General features: G+C 39.9%; 1 protein-coding gene across 1 annotated transcript in view; it reads right to left on the bottom strand.

Moving 5' to 3' along the window:
* The window catches only part of LOC124185374, a 54020-nt gene extending 34188 nt beyond the window's left edge, over positions 1 to 19832 (bottom strand). The window contains exons 1-2 of the mRNA XM_046576079.1: positions 19628 to 19832; positions 19443 to 19570 (exon numbers count right to left, since the gene is read on the bottom strand). Coding sequence (XP_046432035.1) covers positions 19443 to 19477 — 35 coding nt within the window. The 5' untranslated portion in view covers positions 19478 to 19570; positions 19628 to 19832. The remainder of the gene's footprint in view (positions 1 to 19442; positions 19571 to 19627) is intronic.
* Between the last annotated feature and the right edge of the window lie 351 nt (positions 19833 to 20183).

Below are 20183 nucleotides of genomic sequence, written 5' to 3' on the forward strand. Positions count from 1 at the left end.
TGTTCCGCACCATAGAAACTGTGAAAAGATGAATAACTATTCCTTAAGATAGAAAGTAAAAAATCTGTAGTCGTCTTACATGAATCATCGAGTAATACTACTTGCTTATCGTTAGCGATCAGGACTCGCGACCTACGAGGATACTCGAACGCGACTTCGTGAGCACTTCGACGAAGTGAAAACAATCGGAATCCCATGTAGCCGTATATAAAGAGGTCGTCCGAGCCATAACAACCGGAGGCACGTTCGCGTTAGTTTGTTGGACATGCAGTGATAGCTGCCCACCAATAGTATAGTTCTAACTATGCCGACCACGTGATCGGTACGAAACGGTCAACGGATTGCTCATGCGGCTAATCGTAAGTAATTGATTGGTGATCGCCTTCGCAACTCCCTGGATGGGGATCCGCCTTGGCGTCCACACATCCACATACGCATGTATGCCTCGGACTTGACGGACTTCGATATATAAACCCCATCGCAATATCATCGACGCCTGAAATTGCGCACGCAGTGTGATATACTTTGCCTGCTTCTATCTCTGGGATGCGTGCGGGCACATACGTTTATAGAAAGAATGAAAGACGCTAATGCGTGCCATGTGCCCGGCTGCTGGTAGTACCTTCAGGGGGCCAAGTGTGTCAGCAGGTCGGTGACTTCCTTAACGACTGACTGACAGGACGGACACACACCGAGTTAATCGTAAGCCGAAGACCGACTTACATGAGAGTTCTGTCCCGGTCCAGAACCACGGATATAGATTCCTCCTTTCCTTTCCTCTCCACTCGACCCGCCGGTCTAGCCTCAGGAATCGAGCTTGGTACTGGTTATCGGAATTCTACAGATGCAGGCGATACAAAGTCTCGAAGTGGGCTTGTACAGATATGCGGAAAGACGGTAATGGGTGAAAATTTTCAACGACCAATTGGGTCTCTTGACCCATTTTATCAAGCAATCATTTTGTGATTCAAATTACGAATGGAGAACGGTAAAACTTCCTCGTACGTCCATTTTGAGATGAGGAAATTCGGCAATTGAAAACCAACAAAGTGCTTCAAGTTTTGTGCTACCTCACCACTAAACTGCCAAGACTTGATCCGACTGTGTGATTATTAAATTAGTGGAAATGAACCTTACAGTTTCCAGTAAAATCCATCCCACCTAATTCTTGACAAAATAGAACCTGTTGTGAGATCAAGATGGTAGACCATCATGGAACAGCAGGTTTCATTCCATTCGCGTGTAAAAACTATGTCTACGCTTTCAAGGTTTTCGATTATGAATCTGTACTATTGTATGACTAGTTTTCCCTACCAACGAGATTATAATAATATACCTTTTTTGCAGCGAACTATGTCCGGGCGTTACGGTGCCTCATTTCAGTACGAACCGCTCGATTTAATATGCTTGAATATTTCGTTACACTCTACGGTGTTTTTTCGGCTAAACAAATCCCAGGAATTTGCATGCTAGACATCTATCTCCGATAGATTAAAGGCACCTTTTATATTTTGCACATTATCGTCGCTTCGGAAACTCTTAACATTTCTGCTTGACTGCTTCCATTGGCTTTAGAGACGAGCCAGCCGGCAGATATATTCTTCACAACTAATACTCGCCGAAATGCGATACATTTCGAATTGGATTTTGATTCAGCTCCGAATTCCATGCCGTATCAACTCTGCTTTCAAGGTATCGTTCCTTCGCTCGAATTTCTTTTTCATTACAGTTTTAAGCGCACCGTGACAACGTGTTCCTATGTTTATACGGTAATTAAAATTGACCGTAAAGTGAGCATAAAGTCGTTGTAAAGAACTTCACACTTGTGTATATAATACGAAACGAAATCACAGGCCTACTTATTGTGTTGGGCCCACTTCCTACAGTGTGAAAAGAAATCTCTTTACATTGCTACGCACACAGCCGTAAGATGAGTGGAACGTTAGTTCCGAGTGGAAGCTAATATCTCGCGGCTGATTTGACTCAGTTTACAAGTTGCAGCTGAATCGTTCTAGAACCTCACTCGATTGTTCCAACGAGTCGGAAACTGTTTTCCCATCTTTTTGCTCTCCGCGCTCTCTTGCGAATCTTTTTGCAGTACGAAAATATTCCTACGTTGGCTGTACCGTATGTAAACTTTTTGCTGACGATGCAATGTTTGATACTTATAATGGGACGTACCGCGTTGCATGGCCCCGAAATTAAACATGGGAAAGAACGAACGGTTTTTTGCCCTCCAAAATCCCCCTGCGTGATATTCGAAACAGGTTTATTACACGGAGCGATCTTGGCCTGATGATACCTTGATTATCCAAAAACCTCAAAAATCGTCGGCGTTTCACTTTCGCGACCCAATTTACATCCCCGCATTAAGACGCAGAATCTTAGGCGTGGCTGAGCAATATTACGATAGAAATCGCTTTCGGTTCATCGTTCATAAAAAAAAATGCAAAGTCAGGCTTATTATTTTCTCACACGAAGTTATATACGATGCAAAGACGAAATATGTCGAAACAAACTCTTACGATTAAATTACGACTCGTCCGGAGTAGTATTTTTTCTCGTACAACCATGAAATGAGATCCCAACGATATCTTGGACCGTTGGGATATGTTCAATCCAAATTGGATGACATCAATCTCATATAGTAATTACACCGGCGATGACTTTCGCATCAGGCCCCGCCTCAACCGTTTAATATTCTTGCGGTCTTTCACTAAATTTCTACAGTATATTTGAACGTAACAGAAGTCGTGCGTCTTGTGCGTGAAACGAGATACAGATCGACGCATGCATTATGTGTATTTCATGCATATGCATTGTAGAGACGCCGTCGTGACTGGGCCATTATAAGTCGGAGCGCAAGTCGTACAAGTTGTCTGTAATGTCTGCATGACACGTGTATAACTTGGGCGTTATTATAAGTCTTACCTGTTGAATATCAAGTGCGTTTTGTACGTATCCATATATACATACATACATACATGTACATATGCATATATATATATAAATGTACACATATACGGACCTTCGGTAGGTCCTTCACGAGGCGACACCGTTATACCCTACTTTAATTACACACATTGAATAATTTTCATGCCATGTCCATGATCGCAGTGGGTATAAGGTGATGTTTGAAATTCCCGCTGAACAATGTTCCCGCTTCGATTACCGCGAAGGATCGAGTCCGGGCGACCTTCACCCTGACCAGGACGGTCAAGCCTCGCCACGAAGGATGCTGCTCGGGATATTTACCACGTGCAGCTTCCGCTTTCGCGTTCCCAAGTTTTACACTGGATGAAAGGTTGAGCAAACATCCCGCGTAGCTGCTTGCTTGTCAGGGCCTTGGGCATTGTATCGACTGTTTAACTACTGCGTATGGTTAACAGTGGAAATTTCAATACGGATTTGCCGAGAACTTGAGAAAAATGCAAATTTGCACCGAACAATTCGGCGATGACGGAAAAACGAGCGAGGAGTCAACGGCGTGTCAACTTGAATAATACCTGCGTATGTCCTCTGAACTTCCAAATTCAAGCAGAGGTGACAGACATCAAATACACCTTGCAAGAACCAATGAAATGCTAATTTCAGTCAACGCATAAGCGACGCAAAGACGATTCATATTCGCGCTCCAGTGTTTCTTCACGAATGTAAATCGACGCGAATTTCACTGTTATGCCGCTGCGATTATCACACGACGTTCCAAAAATCGTTAGCACACCCGTGGTTAGCGTATGTTTGACGGTTGACTTGACACATATATCTTCGATTCGCTAAAAAATAGTTGACTCAATTCCTTGGCAGCCCTAATTAGTCGAAAACCGATAAAATTCGCAGCTACCGAACATAGCTTACATGAAACTTTGTCACCTCGGCATATTTTTATCTAGATATTTGCAAGTCAAGCTACCGGTTTTGTTTCGTCTTTATCCGTGAACTGTTTTAAACATTTAGCAAGTCGAAACTCGTAACCAGGTTTCACAGTCTTGAACAATTTCGAAAACCTTATGGGATATGATTTTTTTTTATCCTGTTTCTTGTCACTCATTTTTCAAATTTTTAAACTATGTCTAGATTTTGCCACTGCGGTATGAATCTTAAATTCCTGCACACCACTAGTGTTTCTATTGCGACTGCCAATCTGCTTTACTCTTCTCCTTACTCCCTTGTTTACAAAGAAAATTGTGATAAATAAAGTTTATTATTATTATTATTATTATTAAATTATTGTGATATTATAAAAGTGAAATATTTCATTGCTACCTATTCTAATTTTTTTCAACCGTCAAAAAACAATAAATCATCACTAACTTCGTTAGTTTCTGTTGATACTATCCAATTGTGTTTCTGGCACAAGTGTGAACCTCATTACAAGTTTAATGAAACGAGTGACTCCAACAGACTCGATTTGCATATTTTTACTCGCTAGAAAAATATCCCATACATTAAGTATGCGACAAATCGAACTGGTGCCAGCGGTTGGTTGCGAAAATGAAAAATTCCCTTCGTTATCCAGCGGGTGAAAGTGTTGTGAGGTAAAATTTCACTCGGAATACTTTCTTCGTGTATTAAATCGTAACTGTATATACATCGAGGGAAGCTTTACTGCAATGGTGCTTTTGAGTGACTGTTAGAAATTCAATTCCCGGACCAGCATTGCGCGTTTTTTTTTTCTTTCTTGTTGAGAGTATCGCCATTGCTGGAGAATTTTCGAATCCCTGAAGAAACTGAGCGTAGTGTTACGTAAAAGTAAATATTTCGTACGATACTCGTACAGTTAATACGGTTGCGGTTAGCTAATCGGAAATCTCTGTGTGGGTGTATTGGCTACACGACTACAAACCATGGAAACAGGTGACGTTTACGTAATTTGATATCAACCTGTTGTTTCAATGAAAGTATTAGCCCGCCGGGGCGTGATGTCAATGAGAGAGAAAACAGAGGTAAAAATATCGAGTAGACGTGCGTGACCCGATTCATTGCAGGTAACAAGTGTTCCCAGCTGAGCACTACCTTAAATACGTTCGGTTGACAGAGTTGTTTTTAACTCGGGATTTTTCATTTTATTTATACCAGAATCCCCGGTTGGAACTTATTTGCATATGTGCGTATGTACCGATATGCCTTATGTTCCACTTTCTTTTCACGTAATTTGATATCAGAAATACTTCATATACCATGTATCACGTCTAGCTGCGGGTAGACAAGTTGTACGGATATGTGTTTTTCGTTCGGATACGTTTTTAATCGACTTGCGGATACGCGAATTTAGATATCAGGAAGAAGCGTAAGGCAAGTAAAATTTTATTTTACTTTATAAGTATTCGGTAAAATGGGAGTTTTAATCTTTACGATCATGTTAATTACTTATTGAAGGTATTGCGCTTCGAAATACGCGATTTTCTTACTGTAATTGCCAATTAGTTGATGGCAGGTCATCGACGTAAGGTGGCACCTTATACAAATCACGCGCCGCATACCGAAAGTATGTCAAGTTTCTTTTATTCAGGTTATAGACTCTTACCAGAATCTGTATAAAAATCAATTAAACTCCTTGACATCATAATAATTTTACGGATATGGATTATCTAATTTATCTTCTCGAGTTTACTAATTCTTCACACATAACTTATATAATCAAATTATATCACTTTTAGCTCGAAGCTGCAAGTCTAGGTTAAAAAATAGTTGAAACGTACCCGTGTTCAAGCGACGATCTCAAGATTTTTCAAAAAATTGTAACGCTGTGTGCAGTGCGTGCAAACAAACGCATCAAAATATTTTTTAACATGTCCAAGGACGGGTCATTTTGCCCGTGTGACTCACGGCTGTATCTAAATCAGCGCAAACGCGTCACCCTGAACCAATTGTAATTAACTTTGTTTTTTTATTGCCCAAGATTGTAACAAGTCCACACGTTTCTTATCTAAAGGTATAAATAGCATGCATAATTCTAGCTCCTACGACTAAGGTGTACGCATGTAACGTTTTGTTACTTGAACAAATTGAACTTATTTTATAAAATCAGTTCTCAACTATCATTGAGAGAATTCACATTTCAAAGTTTTCAAAAAGATACTTTATATTGAAACAAAATTGAATTTACCAGGTTTTTATTTCCTTATCGCAACTGCAAAACTGAACATAAATGCAAAATTGAAGATACAATGAAATGTTTAGTTCGGACAAATGACCGGAACTTCAATGTTAGTCGTGGTTAAGAATTGGATATTTTAACAATTTTGAAAAAATCGTACCAATAGTTTGCTTGAACCGCGCAATTGTGGCCATATAAAAAAAAATACAGATACAGTTGAGTGATTCATAGCTTGAAACGTGCCCTCTTCTACGGAGATGCTTTTTCTTTTCATATATATATACATATATATATATATACTAAACGATGAATGAAAACTCACGGACCGTCTCGACTCGATAGCTTCGAAGTCGAAGCTGAACGCGAGCCTCGGAAGCGCCTGGAAAGTTGTGGAAAGAAACCAGCTACGAGCTAGGTCAACGTACAAGAAACTGTCACGAGCGTTCATTGACGTTTAGAAATAAAAATAATTCGGTCTGCGTTATCCGTAAGCAGAAAGTCTCGATCGTGTGTTTTCGATATCGTTCCAGAGTAATTTTCCGAAATTAAAGTACCCGCTGCTCAGAATTCGCGGTAGACGATCATGCACCTACGTCTAGTTCTCATTGACCGATCACCACAAAGCTGGCTTTGAGGTGTTACCTGCAGGTTAGAAATTTGTTAACCCTGGTTTTGAAGGATGGATTTTACGGCCGTCGTCCGGCGGAGGTGTCAATTAGTAACTGTTTGCGCAAGCAGACCATTTCTAAAGTCGACTCAGGTTGGTTCACTAACCTCCTGGGAGAGACAGGCTGCCCAAAACATACCGTAACCATCACTCCCAGTCAGCGTATTTGCCGTTGCTGCTGCTACTGCATACGAAACGTGGGCGAGTTTCTATCGACGTCCAGTGAAATACTAATACCGAACGTAATTTGGAATTATATTCATCGGCGGTAATTAATTAACGTTTCTCCAATTTTCCAACTCACAATCAATATACATTATAATTTCTTTTTTTTTGTCAGTGAGCAAATTCCGTCCGCCATAATATTCAGCTATAGTACTGATGGATTTACTTACTAGAAAGTATTATACAAATTGTAAGTCTGTCCGAGTCTCTAGATTTTGAGTGTTCAAAAAGTAGGTTCGGTTCCTGAAGAACCACGCCCAAACGGTACCAGTTTCAATAATGAGAATCTAATAAGCGATTACAGTTACAGGAAATGAACAAGCGACAATTTTTCATGCAGATGATCTGGTTATTGCGACCTTGATCGTAAGTTGAATCGATCGTTGAATACAGAAAATTTTTATGCAGATTGTTTTACAAGTTTAGTGATTTGAAAAGTGATTCTTTCGGCATTTTCACCTTATTCGACTCAAATCTCAACTTGAGTCAAAAAACATTCTTGTATCCAAAAGAAATAGGCGGAGAAAATAATGGCAACATGCCTTGAAGCGCACGTATACGTACTATGTGTGCAAATAATCGATAATCACATCTTACTTTAGTTCATACGACTTGACGTCATTAACTACTAAGAAAGTAACGAAGCAGTACACAGCCATACAGATTTTCTGAACAGTTTTCGAACGATTCATATTTTTCATCAACAAACTTTCCTGCACATTGAATCAACCTGTTCGTCCACCTGAATTTTTTACTCTAGCAAATACATCCGTTTCGAATGGAACTGCATTGATTTCTTGAGTTCTCCATGCCCGTCCGTTTATAGAATACCACGGCATAAGTATCCGCCAGCAAGCTGAACTAACAATAAGCCGGATGTTTTGCGATCAGAAATTTCCGGTCCAGTGAAGACAGCCGTGGCGCTGAAAGGAATTTAAGCGAGTTCAAAAATCACGGAATGTTCTTCTTGCGAACTATTTTCGCGAGTCTCATAATTGGGCGTAGATTAATGCGTAGCTAAGTTCCACTAATAGAAGTTCCGCAGTAATTTCCTCTTCCAGTACTGCTAACCAAATCGGATATTGAATTAATCCAACACGCGACCCGGTCGATCGATACGGAACTGCGATTAAATCCCCCTGACTACGTAATCGTCTTTCGCTATCGCGCCGGGTGCATTACGACCTTCTACTGCGCCAGGAAATCAGTTAATACCGAATCTACTGATTAGAAAAATCGAACTGTTGGCCTAGCGAGGGAACAGTGAGAATGCGAATGCGTGAAGAGTGAATATTTTTATCTCAGAAAATCTACTTATTGTGGGTCTAGTTAAAATTTCAAGCCTGAGAAATGTCCTTAAATGTCGAATATTAATCACAAACGTAGCACATACCGCAGGAGGGATTGATGTAACTCTGGCCTGATACTGCAATCTTTAATTATGCAACCATCTTCTTCGCACGGTTAAACTACCCGAGGTTTCTCACGCACTCGAATCCCAGCAGCATGGCAGCGCTCTCTAGCATGTACTTGGCATTTCAAATTCCCCTTATTACACATCTTTACACACTTGTACAACTTGCGTACATTTGTGGTATACGGACTGCGTACATACCTACGTTATATATCCTCCTTTTACACTTTTCGCAAAAGCTTCGTAAATGACGCGAGTTTCAACCACGATTATAGGCATAATTTATGTACTTACGCATGTATTGCGGTACGCGTGTGCCTGATGAGAAAGTCGCATCTTTCAAATGGCATTTAGACGCACCTAGGCCGTTTTAGAAAAATCATATTCCTTGTCAGATCAGTCAAAATCTTCTTTCTCAGAAAATATTATCAGCTCTCAAAAAAACGTTTTGTATTGTCTAGTAGTATTCAGGCGTCAATTTTATTGATTCTTATCTTACGAATGATATCGAAGATTATTAAAAAATTCAAATTGTGTAACATTAGCAACTGTCAAACCTTTCGAACATGGTGAAAATTATCAAGATTTGACGAAGAATTTCACCGTACAGTGACTGTTCAACATATCGCGAACTCGATCAGGGCTCATTGAAATAACGCGAACCATGCTACAACAGACTATCGACGAATGTAAGTGAATGTGGTAATTTTTATATCACTTACAGGCTTATCTTAAATATATTCCCATGCGAATTCGACAAGTCTGACTATAATATACTGCGGAATAAAATTACGAGAAAGATCGGAAAATGAAGTAACACGGTAGCGCAGAGGTACGATTTGACATCCGTGATCGAAAATTTATAAATCGTACGGTGATCTGCAAATTTGACCTAGCCCACAAGGCCGCAGGTCTTCTCTCTGTACAGATTATTATCAATATACTTGAGTTTTAACCGTGCAGACTGCAAAGCCAGTTTCTGCTGCCGAGGGTGACTAACGGCTTGCGCGACAATAAATTATCTGGGAATTGCGTGCACGTCTAACTGGGAAACGCTGCTACAAGTACCATCTACCATGTAATTTACGACGTCGCCTTTGGAACCGCGCGCGAAGAACGCGCCGGCTACCAAAACTATCCGCGGCGCAAAGTTGGCGGGTAGGAAAATATCCGTACGTCATGCGTATTATATGTACGCTATACGTACGCTACGTACGTTGTTTGTACGCCCGGTATTCCAGAGGAAAACTTTCTTTCACCTGCGAGCCGAGTTCACATCACGTGCCCAGTCTCAACGCCCAAGAAAGGAACGCTCGGGTCCTTGTACAACTGCTCTACGGCACCAGTCGTCTTAACTTAAGTAATCCCGATTACCTACACCTTATGCCTCAAGGAATGCATACGTTCTTTGTTAAATATAACGTGCAATGTTGGTCGAGCGAAAATCGATGGTTTTTAGTAATTTTACGACGAGATGCAAGATTTACCGTGAATATTTATGATATTGTTCTATTCGTAAGCTTGAAACACTCTTGAAGAATACAAAAATATAGAAATTACTGAAATCATAAACAAGAGCTTGGGTACCGATGCTTATTTTCAAATTACTTAAAAATAGGTCAAAATCTAACAGGTCCGTTGGATTTTTCTTTACGATGGCGCATTTTATTCAGAACGCTATTTTCTAGCGATCCGTGAGATAAGTTTTTCCCAGTATTTCAGTTGTCAATTCAATAATGCCATTTCCTAATTGTAATCAGTATCACCACGGTATTGTAAAATTGATTTTTTGCGGTTGAGGTTTGCAACAAAATTCTCCTTCAAAAACAATACATTACCGATATGAATATATGAATATGGTTTTAATGTGTCGAGTCTATATCTGCTTTCCATTTTTTGCTGTCACGTATATACTAAATATGTTCTTTTTTTTGTTTTTCATAATTCATAATTCGTTGTATTTTTTTTTTTTTTTTTTTTTGCATTGTCGCTACTTTAATCTGTTTAGATGATATCTGTACATACAAAACCAGTTCATACTGATGGAAAGAGAAAGAAAGATATCGCCTAACAATGTTTTCACACCAATTATGCATGCCCCGGCGCAGTTCTCATTGTGACTTTATGTCACGCAGTACGAAAAGAAGTAAAACTACAAAATAACTAGAATTATACTAGTAGATATATTTTCTGACGATTTTAAACTTTAGACTTTTTTGGTTCATAACTTTTTTTATAAACGTTGCAGCTATCGTCAGTTCTTGATTATAATTTGTGAGCGAAAATAGCGTTTCAATTTAAAAAAAAAATTACATGAAAGGTATACGTGTTGCGAATTTTTTATTACTATATTTCGATTCCAGAGTATCAAATCTATTATAATTACACATAATAAAAAGAAGGAGAAAAAAAAATGTTTACAGACCTGTGTTATTTACCGACGTCTATTAAATTTTATTTACCGTAAGCCTTCCGAATGAAATGAGCCATAAATTTAAATACAAAACGAATCTATTAGATTTTAATTTCAACGTTTTCGAATGGATTTGAAATGAAGCATCGGTGTATCTAAACTTTTATTTTTAATTCCAGTATTTTATATATTTCGATTTTTAAACACATCTTCGTAGCATAATAACATAACGAATCAATAAATACTCAAAGCACGACCATCTCGTAATAAGATAAATAAAAAGTACGAATTTTAGGCCACCTTTAACCCTTACGTTCTAACCATATTTTTCAACCTGTAAGAAAAATCGGTGTACGCTTTACAGGTGCAGAATTTATGTCCAATTCACCGTCTATCCACCTGGAATTCACTTCGTAGAACTAATGTTTGTAATTGAAATAAAATTTTCAAATAAAAAACATTGAACGTTTGCGACAGAAAATGCTTGGCTCCGTTTATAACCAGCATCGAGGATGCTGGTATTATTTCTTTGAAAGAACACCTGGGCATACATGATACACGAGCGTGAATAGGAACATAAGTATACCCTTGTACCGCTGTACACTTTCACGGTGTATCTATTAGGCCTTTGTTAGTATCGCGTCTTCTTCGCCTCGGGGTACGCACTTTGGCATGGCATAGGCATATTATCCGAAGACACGGATGAACCGATGTAACAGAGAGTGAATAATTGCTATTACGCGAAAGTGTAATTTCATCTATACATACATATATATATATATAATATATGTATATATTATATACATAATGCCGCGTTTTACGCCGTAAGTACCACCTACGCACCAAACCTTTATCGCCCGGGGAATTTACGTGAGCATATACGGGCAGGTATATGAAACCCCGACGCAGTAGTGATAACGAATGTATTTTAGATGGGCTGTGTTATGAAAAGGCAGTGGTGGAGGAGGAGGAGGAGGGACAGGCACGCAAAAGTGATAAACAAGTCGCTTACGTTACATGCCTGCAAAAGCAGAAAAACCAACCGTAGCAGCCGACGATTTCGAAAATTATTCCGTGGCTTGAAGTTCGGATAAAAAGTTGATATTCCGAATTATATATACCGTGCGAAATTTTGGAAAAAATTAGAAAGATCAAACCGACGCACGACGGTTAACGATCCAAAAATTATAAACTTGAGCTGAAAGGGGTTTTTGGCGTTTTTTACCAAGGGTTGAAAAATTTCTCATCAATCTCTGTAGAATGTTTTTTACCGATCTCTATCTGAATCTCAGATGTGGATCACCGATCGGAAATGCAGGATGCGAAATTGTTTTCACGAATGGCAAAAGGTGATTCCAAGTTGAACTTCACCTTCACAGCGACTTATTTGCCAATGACAAATCTACGAGGCATTCCAGTTTGAGATTACGTGTCTTACCTCATTGTGTATATTGTGATCCGCAATACGAAGAAGTTCATTCGCAGTTTGACTAGGCCTCTAAGAATGTAACCTTAAGCGTGAAAATGATGAAGACTACGGTATTTTGGATCAAATCAAGCGTAAAGTAGAATCGAGCTGCATTACCCATGATCGTTTTTTTATCAGCGTACACGTATTATCCCTTTAACAGGGAAACTGTAAACATGTATGTACAGACATTTGTTGTACATCTACAAACAATAAAAATAGAATGACACATGAATGTACCGTCACAATGAGATGTGCGTCACACTGCTCGATAGACAGTTCAAAAAACATTCCAAGCCACCGGATGTCGTATTCTCGAAATTGGACGTATAGAAACAGTATAATACATAAACTACACCTTTGAATTGACTTCTTTTGCTTCGCCGATGATATAAGACGATAAGAACGTTTCGGTAACGATTGCTGAAAAGCTTTGAGTCGACGTTTTGCAATAAGGAAAGAATGACGAAATTAAAAACAGCAAATTGGCGATACGTGCGAGTATTTCAATAGGCTATCGTCTCATTTTCAAGGATAGGATATGATGGCATCAATCAGCGATGATTGAATACGATCCCCGATCACGTGGTTGAAGTTTTAGTGACGTTAACTTTACTAAACGCTGAACGAAAAATCACCATCTTGGTGCAATATCAGAATAACTTCGATGGATTTCAATTTACAAAACGTTGGTTTCGCAATGCTGTAGAATGGTTCATTTCATTTCAGATAACTCCAAAGTTGCGAAATTAAGAGATTTCCTAAAAATATGTACATCGTTACGGTAACGTTATGAACTTTAACCTCGTTTTCAACATATTCAGGAATATTGTCAGGATATTTATCAACGCGCCGAACTGAGAAAATGTTAGCAACATCTCCGTCCCATAAGTGCGAACCCTAATGATTTCGAGAACACTGTATGATTGTGCGAAATATTTTCATACTTTGTGAACCACGGTAACATACTGTTGTACGTAAGCATTTGAGAAGTTTTTTTTTTTTCTTTTTCATATTTATATTTGTACGCAACAATTGAGTATGTGTTAAAATATTCAAGATTCGATCGAGTTTTCTTGGAACTTTTCGGAAATACCGTACCGAAAAGGTAATCTGAAGTGTGACCGTGTCATTTCCATCGGCAAGAATTAGTGTTAAGTTGCATAGAGTTTAGACTGACAATGAGAAGAGTCAGTGAACCATTTATAGAAGGCTAATCTAGCCAGCGTTGAACGAAGTATAGAAAAGTCGTGCAACGTGCCCCAAGGATGAGTTGCCGATCTAGGACTCTTCGCTCGGTTTGAAAAATACGGCGACAAAAAATCAGAGACTGTGAAAAAATGGGGGAAAAAATAGCGAATTTACTCCCGACGTCGCGTCGAGACGCTGCCAAGGGAAAGCGTTCTTGTTCGCTTAAACTCGGGAACTATCTGAACCCTGAAGAAGCCGCAAGCCAACATTTCTAGTTTGTTGATTCGAGCGTAGTCAGCCGTGTCGTCATTTGGCGACTAACGCTCGCAAGGAAAGTCTCTCGGATGGAATATTATTTCTGATATATATATACAACCAGTGCATATTCGTATTTTTTTCCAGAGACACATACAGGTTTTCTACTCTTTGAAATATGTCATTCTTCTTTTTAATTAGTCTTGAAGTCCTACTTTCGTTCCTGGATGGAAAAATACTGCAATCGTTATTTCTTACAATTACCTTAACGCGCCTCAACAATATTCCCAGCATGGATAAACGTCTTGAATTACAAGGAAGTTTAAAACTTGATTAGCAAAATGAAGAACCGAACAAGTAGAAAGATTCAAGCTGCATGATCGGCAATATTTGCAACCATTGTTACGGTTCAACGGTAATACTGTGGCTGACTAGGTCCTGGAATACATCGGATGGAGTATGATTACCGTGCATAAATAATATCCCACCTTGAAGATCGGAGTGTAAGATATTTAGCTATACTCGGCGTTATCTCTTTCGACCAGAAAGAGTAATTTGCGTTGGTAGTTTAAAGTTTGAGTAACGTTCCTACACGAACGTAGCGGCAGTGTAAAGCGGCCCTAATATAGGGGGGTTTACCTTTTTCGAAACGCCTAAAAAATATGTGAAGTTTAGTACCGACAATGCAATTATCCGTATCTCTCAGAGATCGCATCTCTTCAAATAATTACAGAAACTCTCCGTGTACTAGCTACTTTGTTTGACCATTCGGAAATTATGTACCGATTGCATTATTATATGCTCTGCAGGATAGAGGAAATTGTTCATAACCAATTCATTCGCCCAAACTTTACTTGCACAAAAAATTTTCTATCGCAAGATACGCGCGGCACTATCGCAAATTGGTAGGTATAAAATGTACGAGTCTTGTATTAGGAGAGTTGCAACCACGTTTGTCCACGATTCGCTATATGAGGATAAATAATGGTTTTCTATTGTTCTGTAACGAGGAGTAGGTTATAGCGATACTTGAAGAGCTTGTACACCTATTGTGAGGAGTCAGCTCGAATTGTCCTAAGAGCTGTCGCAACGTGAGGATTGCGGTGAACGTTTGATTACGCGCAATTAAGCAACCGCCCTTTTTTCCACACCTATATCATCCTCTAAACGTTGCCAATCCTCACGTTTCTCACCCCTCAGAAAATATATCCCTCTCCTTCTTTCAAAGCTATATCGACATCCGGCTAGATAACAGGTAGCTGCTAGGCGTAGGACTGGATGAGGAAGCAAAAAAAAAAAAGAAACGCACACGTGACTCATGGGTTCTGCCCCTTTATTGATTCCGAAACGCCACCGAAACGGCGAGCAGATGGCGCCACTGTCGGGAACCCGCAATGGTCAACCACCCCACTTCTGGACACTGGGTACGAATGTTTCAAATATAACACGCAGTAAAACCGCGCGCGAGAAAATAATTCCTCTCGCTATCCCTCGCTAAAGCTTATGTCGTAAAAATTAATTAATCCATAACGCGGTTCACGCGCATTATAGTTATGGCTGCTAGGTTATGTATGCGCGCAGTAGGCAAAATAGCGGAATCCCTTTCTCCGGAGCATGCATCATAACATCAAGCTAAGTACGTACATACACATATACTTGAACAATTTTCATCGTTATAAAGTTGTAAAGTTTCTTTTCACCCTGTTCTTGCTTCGTTGTTTTGATCATTGCTTTTTTCTTCCATGTATTATCTTATATTTCATTCGACAGTTATTTTACAGGACTAAAAGTGCGAGTAATCAGAGCTGAAAGTAAGTAATGAGAATTGATGTGCAGAACTAGCTCACCGGTATACTGCACCAGCAAACATTGCGAGAGGTCTTATCGCCCTGCGACAATAAATCGATTGAAACCGGTCTTGGACCGCTAGTATACAGCCATTCGGAATTTGCCTATTAAGAGCGTATAATTCCTGTTCTGCTGATAATTAATCTCCGACCGTCTTTACCCTGCCTGATTAATTATTACGCCTACCATCACGGTATCTACGAGAGGACTAAACGTCGGGAAAACAAAACTCCAGACAATGCAGCGTACGCACAGATAGTCCGATAAAAATCATCTATCTCCACCCACCGAAGATACGCAACAGAGTTGAACGGTATCATCCTTGTGCCGTAGTTATACCTATCAATTTTAGATCTATCTACTTACGCGCATCAGATGGCGAACGTGCGATTGAAAGTTTAGATGCCAATCGCAGCTATACGTGTGGTGACCAACGATAAGAAGGGAAGAAATTAGTCAGATCGTTCGTGATTCATCTTTTGCACTCAGGTTTCGTAAGTGATATTGCCCTGGCTACATCTGACAAATAGCGGTAAATTAGTCAATCCTTTGATTATAATTCGTGAGCCGCAGCTTGCATCGTTGCTATTCTAGTATATGGATCTATGTACGTATGATATACCTCAGTGTGGGTTACTCGTGGTGTATTGACCCTGCAGGAAAAATCTCTCGCTGAGATCGCTCGGAAGCATCCCACTTGAGTCAGAAATTACGTAGAATTAAGGTGACATTTTATACACACACTTTCTTCTCGTGAATGCAGGATGCGTTTCTCAGCAAATTGTACAAGGGGAACCGCAGCGTGTATTTTGTGCAATCAAAGATAAATGGCACGCGATTTATAAAAAAAAATTATATAAATTTTCTCTGGCGTTTGTTTAAAATTTATCTGCGATCGTATTGGAAGCGAATACGGAATCATAATCTCGAGAAAATGTTACTGACTTTACACCGTACTTTGGAATAAAAATTGCATTGGATGAAAAATTTAACATTTCTTCGGAACATGAAATTTCACAACCTCGACAAATTTCCAGAACAGTCTGCGTAATTGTTCAGACGCAATTATTACGGAAACGTGAAAATTCACTTATATAAAACTCGGTAATGTCTTTCATAGTTACTCGGAAATTTCTCAGCTCTTCCTAGTTGAACAATGTTTTAAAGAAAAATAAACTAGGAGCAAATGAATGAGACGACATATCTGAATAACTATGAGAAACTTTTTCGCAATAACATCATACATATACGACGATGCCCAGTGATTTCTTTATAAGTCTATAAGTATGTAACATTTTCTACGCTATTATATAACATGTGAAATAACTTATATCCCTACAATACATGTGGTTGTAAGTTTTTCACAAATTTTCAGCCAATTTGTAACTGCACCGCGAAATATGAAATGAGCTGCACGAATAAGGTCGAATTCTGTGGTAAATATTGACGATTGACACCCTGTGCATGGAATGATGATAATACCCCCCATCGATTGTGATGCAAAGCCACGGGAGGCACCCTCCGTATTTTCATGGCAGCGAAATGCGTCATGCGGAAAATTCGGGTTCGCGAGCCTGTTTCATGCACGCCCGTACTACACACGGTTTGTCATCGTCATGTGTATCGACCGCCCCGAGAAGCATACGCTCCCATGACATCCTCCCTCCAACGAGTGAGTCCGTCTTCCACCGCCATGTGCGCAATACGTAAAAATTTTAGGTACATAACGTGTCTCTATGTGTACCACTAATATACGGTGTATTGTCGACACGGGCCGTTGCTCCAACCATATTCCGAACGAACGAATAAGAAATTACACAATGTTGGTCGTCACCTGCGCCTCTCGACCGGACCACCTGTTTCGCCCAAAACTATAATTCTGACAATGAGGGAGTCTAAAACGAACCCGCGTTCGCTTTTTCGATTAGTCCTAGGATATCGCACACTTGGTTGTTTAGTGAGTGTTGTCAGTTCGACGAATAGGCCCCAACTGGTACTATCTGATCGTAAGTCATTTTTTAGTAACGATTGTTACATAGTCTCCAAAATTTAGTTATTCAAACACTAAGTGACAACGTAACGACAATTAGCAACGGTTCCAAGTTCACATTCAATGTATTTCGATCATTTAGCTGCGATGTACTTTCGCAAAGGTAGGAATTTTATTTTTGACAGTACGAAATCAGTCCAACTAAAATTGTAACATCCCAGTTGCCAGCGAATTATATCTTAAAATCTAAGTTTCTTTTCTGCGGTCACAAACTCTAGAAACAGGGGTAGACCAAGAATGGATTTGTAAACTTACGATAATTTATACCGATTTATATTTTTCGAAACTGCTTATTCATTTATTTCTGTAGAACTATGGTTCGTCAGCCACTAGCGTATAATATAAGTTAAAACAACTTTTCCCTTTGTAAATCATTTACTCATTCTGTTTTTATTCTAATAAATCAATTTTCTCGTAATATTACTGCAACGCAAATGTGTATGTAATTTTCTCATTCCTCGAAGTTAATTCCTATACTGGTTACCTTAACGATGGTAATTGCTGACCGACTATGTCGTTTAGCATGCGAATTTAGACACCGTTGTGCATGCGGTATATTATAGACTCGCAAGCTAAACTAGGGAAAATAAACATGCTCTCATTAACCATCAAGACAAGTTTCAACGCCAGCGGTGAAGCCGAGTCTGTGAATTAAAAACGAAAGAAGCTTGCAAAGATCCACTCGCAGAAAATTGTTACGACAAAATTTTTGCTGCATGGCTATAATATGATGCTACTAGAAAGACGAGCATACTACTTCAGAGTTAAGAAAGCGACGAGCGATTGTTTCAGGTGCGGACGGTAAGCTAGCTGTGTACATCCTCTGATATTTTATCCATCTTTGCTGCAGTGTAGCCGCAGAAGCGACATGGGTTTGCAAATTTCATATTCAACGTTTGTTTTTTTTTTTCTTATTCGCTACGATTACACAATAAGAGTTATAATTGCTGGAACGGGACCAACGGCGGCAGCTGCAGCCGCGAAATAACTTGCTTCTGCAGGCTCGAAGCTGAATTATAATGTTGGGATTATAATGACTAATTGGCTGTAAGTATTATTAGCGATATTACAACTTTGCCGACATTGCCTGCAAGAGTGGTGCACGTTAACATCCAAAGAAATGCACTTCTGCTTTGTGCTACGTATACATGTGAGATTTATACGTGTGCAGGCAAATGCTCGCGAGCCTCTCGTGCCCGTGCGGATAGATTAAATTAGCACGCGTAATATATCCAACCAAAGTAAGACAGTGCGCAGGAGCGTTGTTGGCACCGGCACATTGCGCCTCGAGGATCAACGCACCGCGGATACATGACATACATATATACATGTATACATAGACACACCGAGCATCCCGAACGGCTGTGAAAAATTTTGCGCAAGTTTCACTGACTCGGCCCAAAATCCATACATACGTGCAGCAATCCGTACAATTTTTCCACAGAGCGAATAGACCTGTACGATAATATTTGCATAAATCTTGGCGCGGAATTCGAAAAATAATATATATATATATATAAGTATATATTATATATGTATATGTTATTTTTTGAATTCCGCGCCTATATATATGTATATATCTATATTACATATTTGTGCCCGACTTCAATAATATGAAATTTGTATACAGTGAAGAGAAAAATTCTAAGCTCTGCAAGGACGGGTGAACTCAGAATAATTACCAAACGGAGTTTAAATTTCAAATGAAAACTTCGAAAATGATCATTCGGACTGATAATAATTATACAGTAAAATTCAAAGCGTTGTAAACGAGTCGGATCAATGAAAATGCTATCGACGTGTAATCATACCGATGTGCGAAGGCTGTAGACATGTTACTATCCATGGGGTGGTTCCATATATCGTGATCTTCCTGCTTCACGGGGTGCACACTGTTTTCCCTCCCTCCTTATGTTCCAGTTTTATTCAAAACACCGGTCTTAGGTAAAGTTAAAAAAAAAATATATATATATATATATTCCCAACTCGGATATACCGTAGCTGTAATCACTCGACAAAGTCCGATCCGAAACAAAATCCGCGCGCTGCACCGCGCCTCGTTTGAAAATGTAGTTTTCGACTCGGAAGGCGTGGAACGGGAGACCGCCGGTTGAAAAGTCGGTTATTCGCAGAGGCGGCAGACCGTCCGCGCCTATCGTCCGCCTGAAATCGTCAACCTGAACAGACTGAAGTCCCGAAACAGCCCGTCCGCTCGTCAGTGTGGCTGCAGCGCCGCGGCGCAGTCGAGGACGACGATTCTCCGGAGGGGAGTCGGAGCGACTTGCTTGACTGCCAAGCCAACCGGGCCCAGCCGCCTCTTCCTTACCGACGCGACGGAGCGACCGGAACCCGACGAGATATTCCTCCCTCCTCCGCTCTGCCACCCGGGCATTCCGCGATCGTATTCCTCTCCGTTTCTACCTGATACAAATTACCGATTGCCCATCAATCAACCCAGGTTTAGGTGCTCTCTGAGTTTCTGCGGAGTGACGTTCGTCGAGTTGTAATGCAGTTCGGATAGAGTTATTGGCGATCATATACGTATACGGGTC

The sequence above is a fragment of the Neodiprion fabricii genome, chromosome 6, assembly GCF_021155785.1.
Source record: "Neodiprion fabricii isolate iyNeoFabr1 chromosome 6, iyNeoFabr1.1, whole genome shotgun sequence".
NCBI classification, from domain to species: Eukaryota; Metazoa; Arthropoda; class Insecta; order Hymenoptera; family Diprionidae; genus Neodiprion; species Neodiprion fabricii.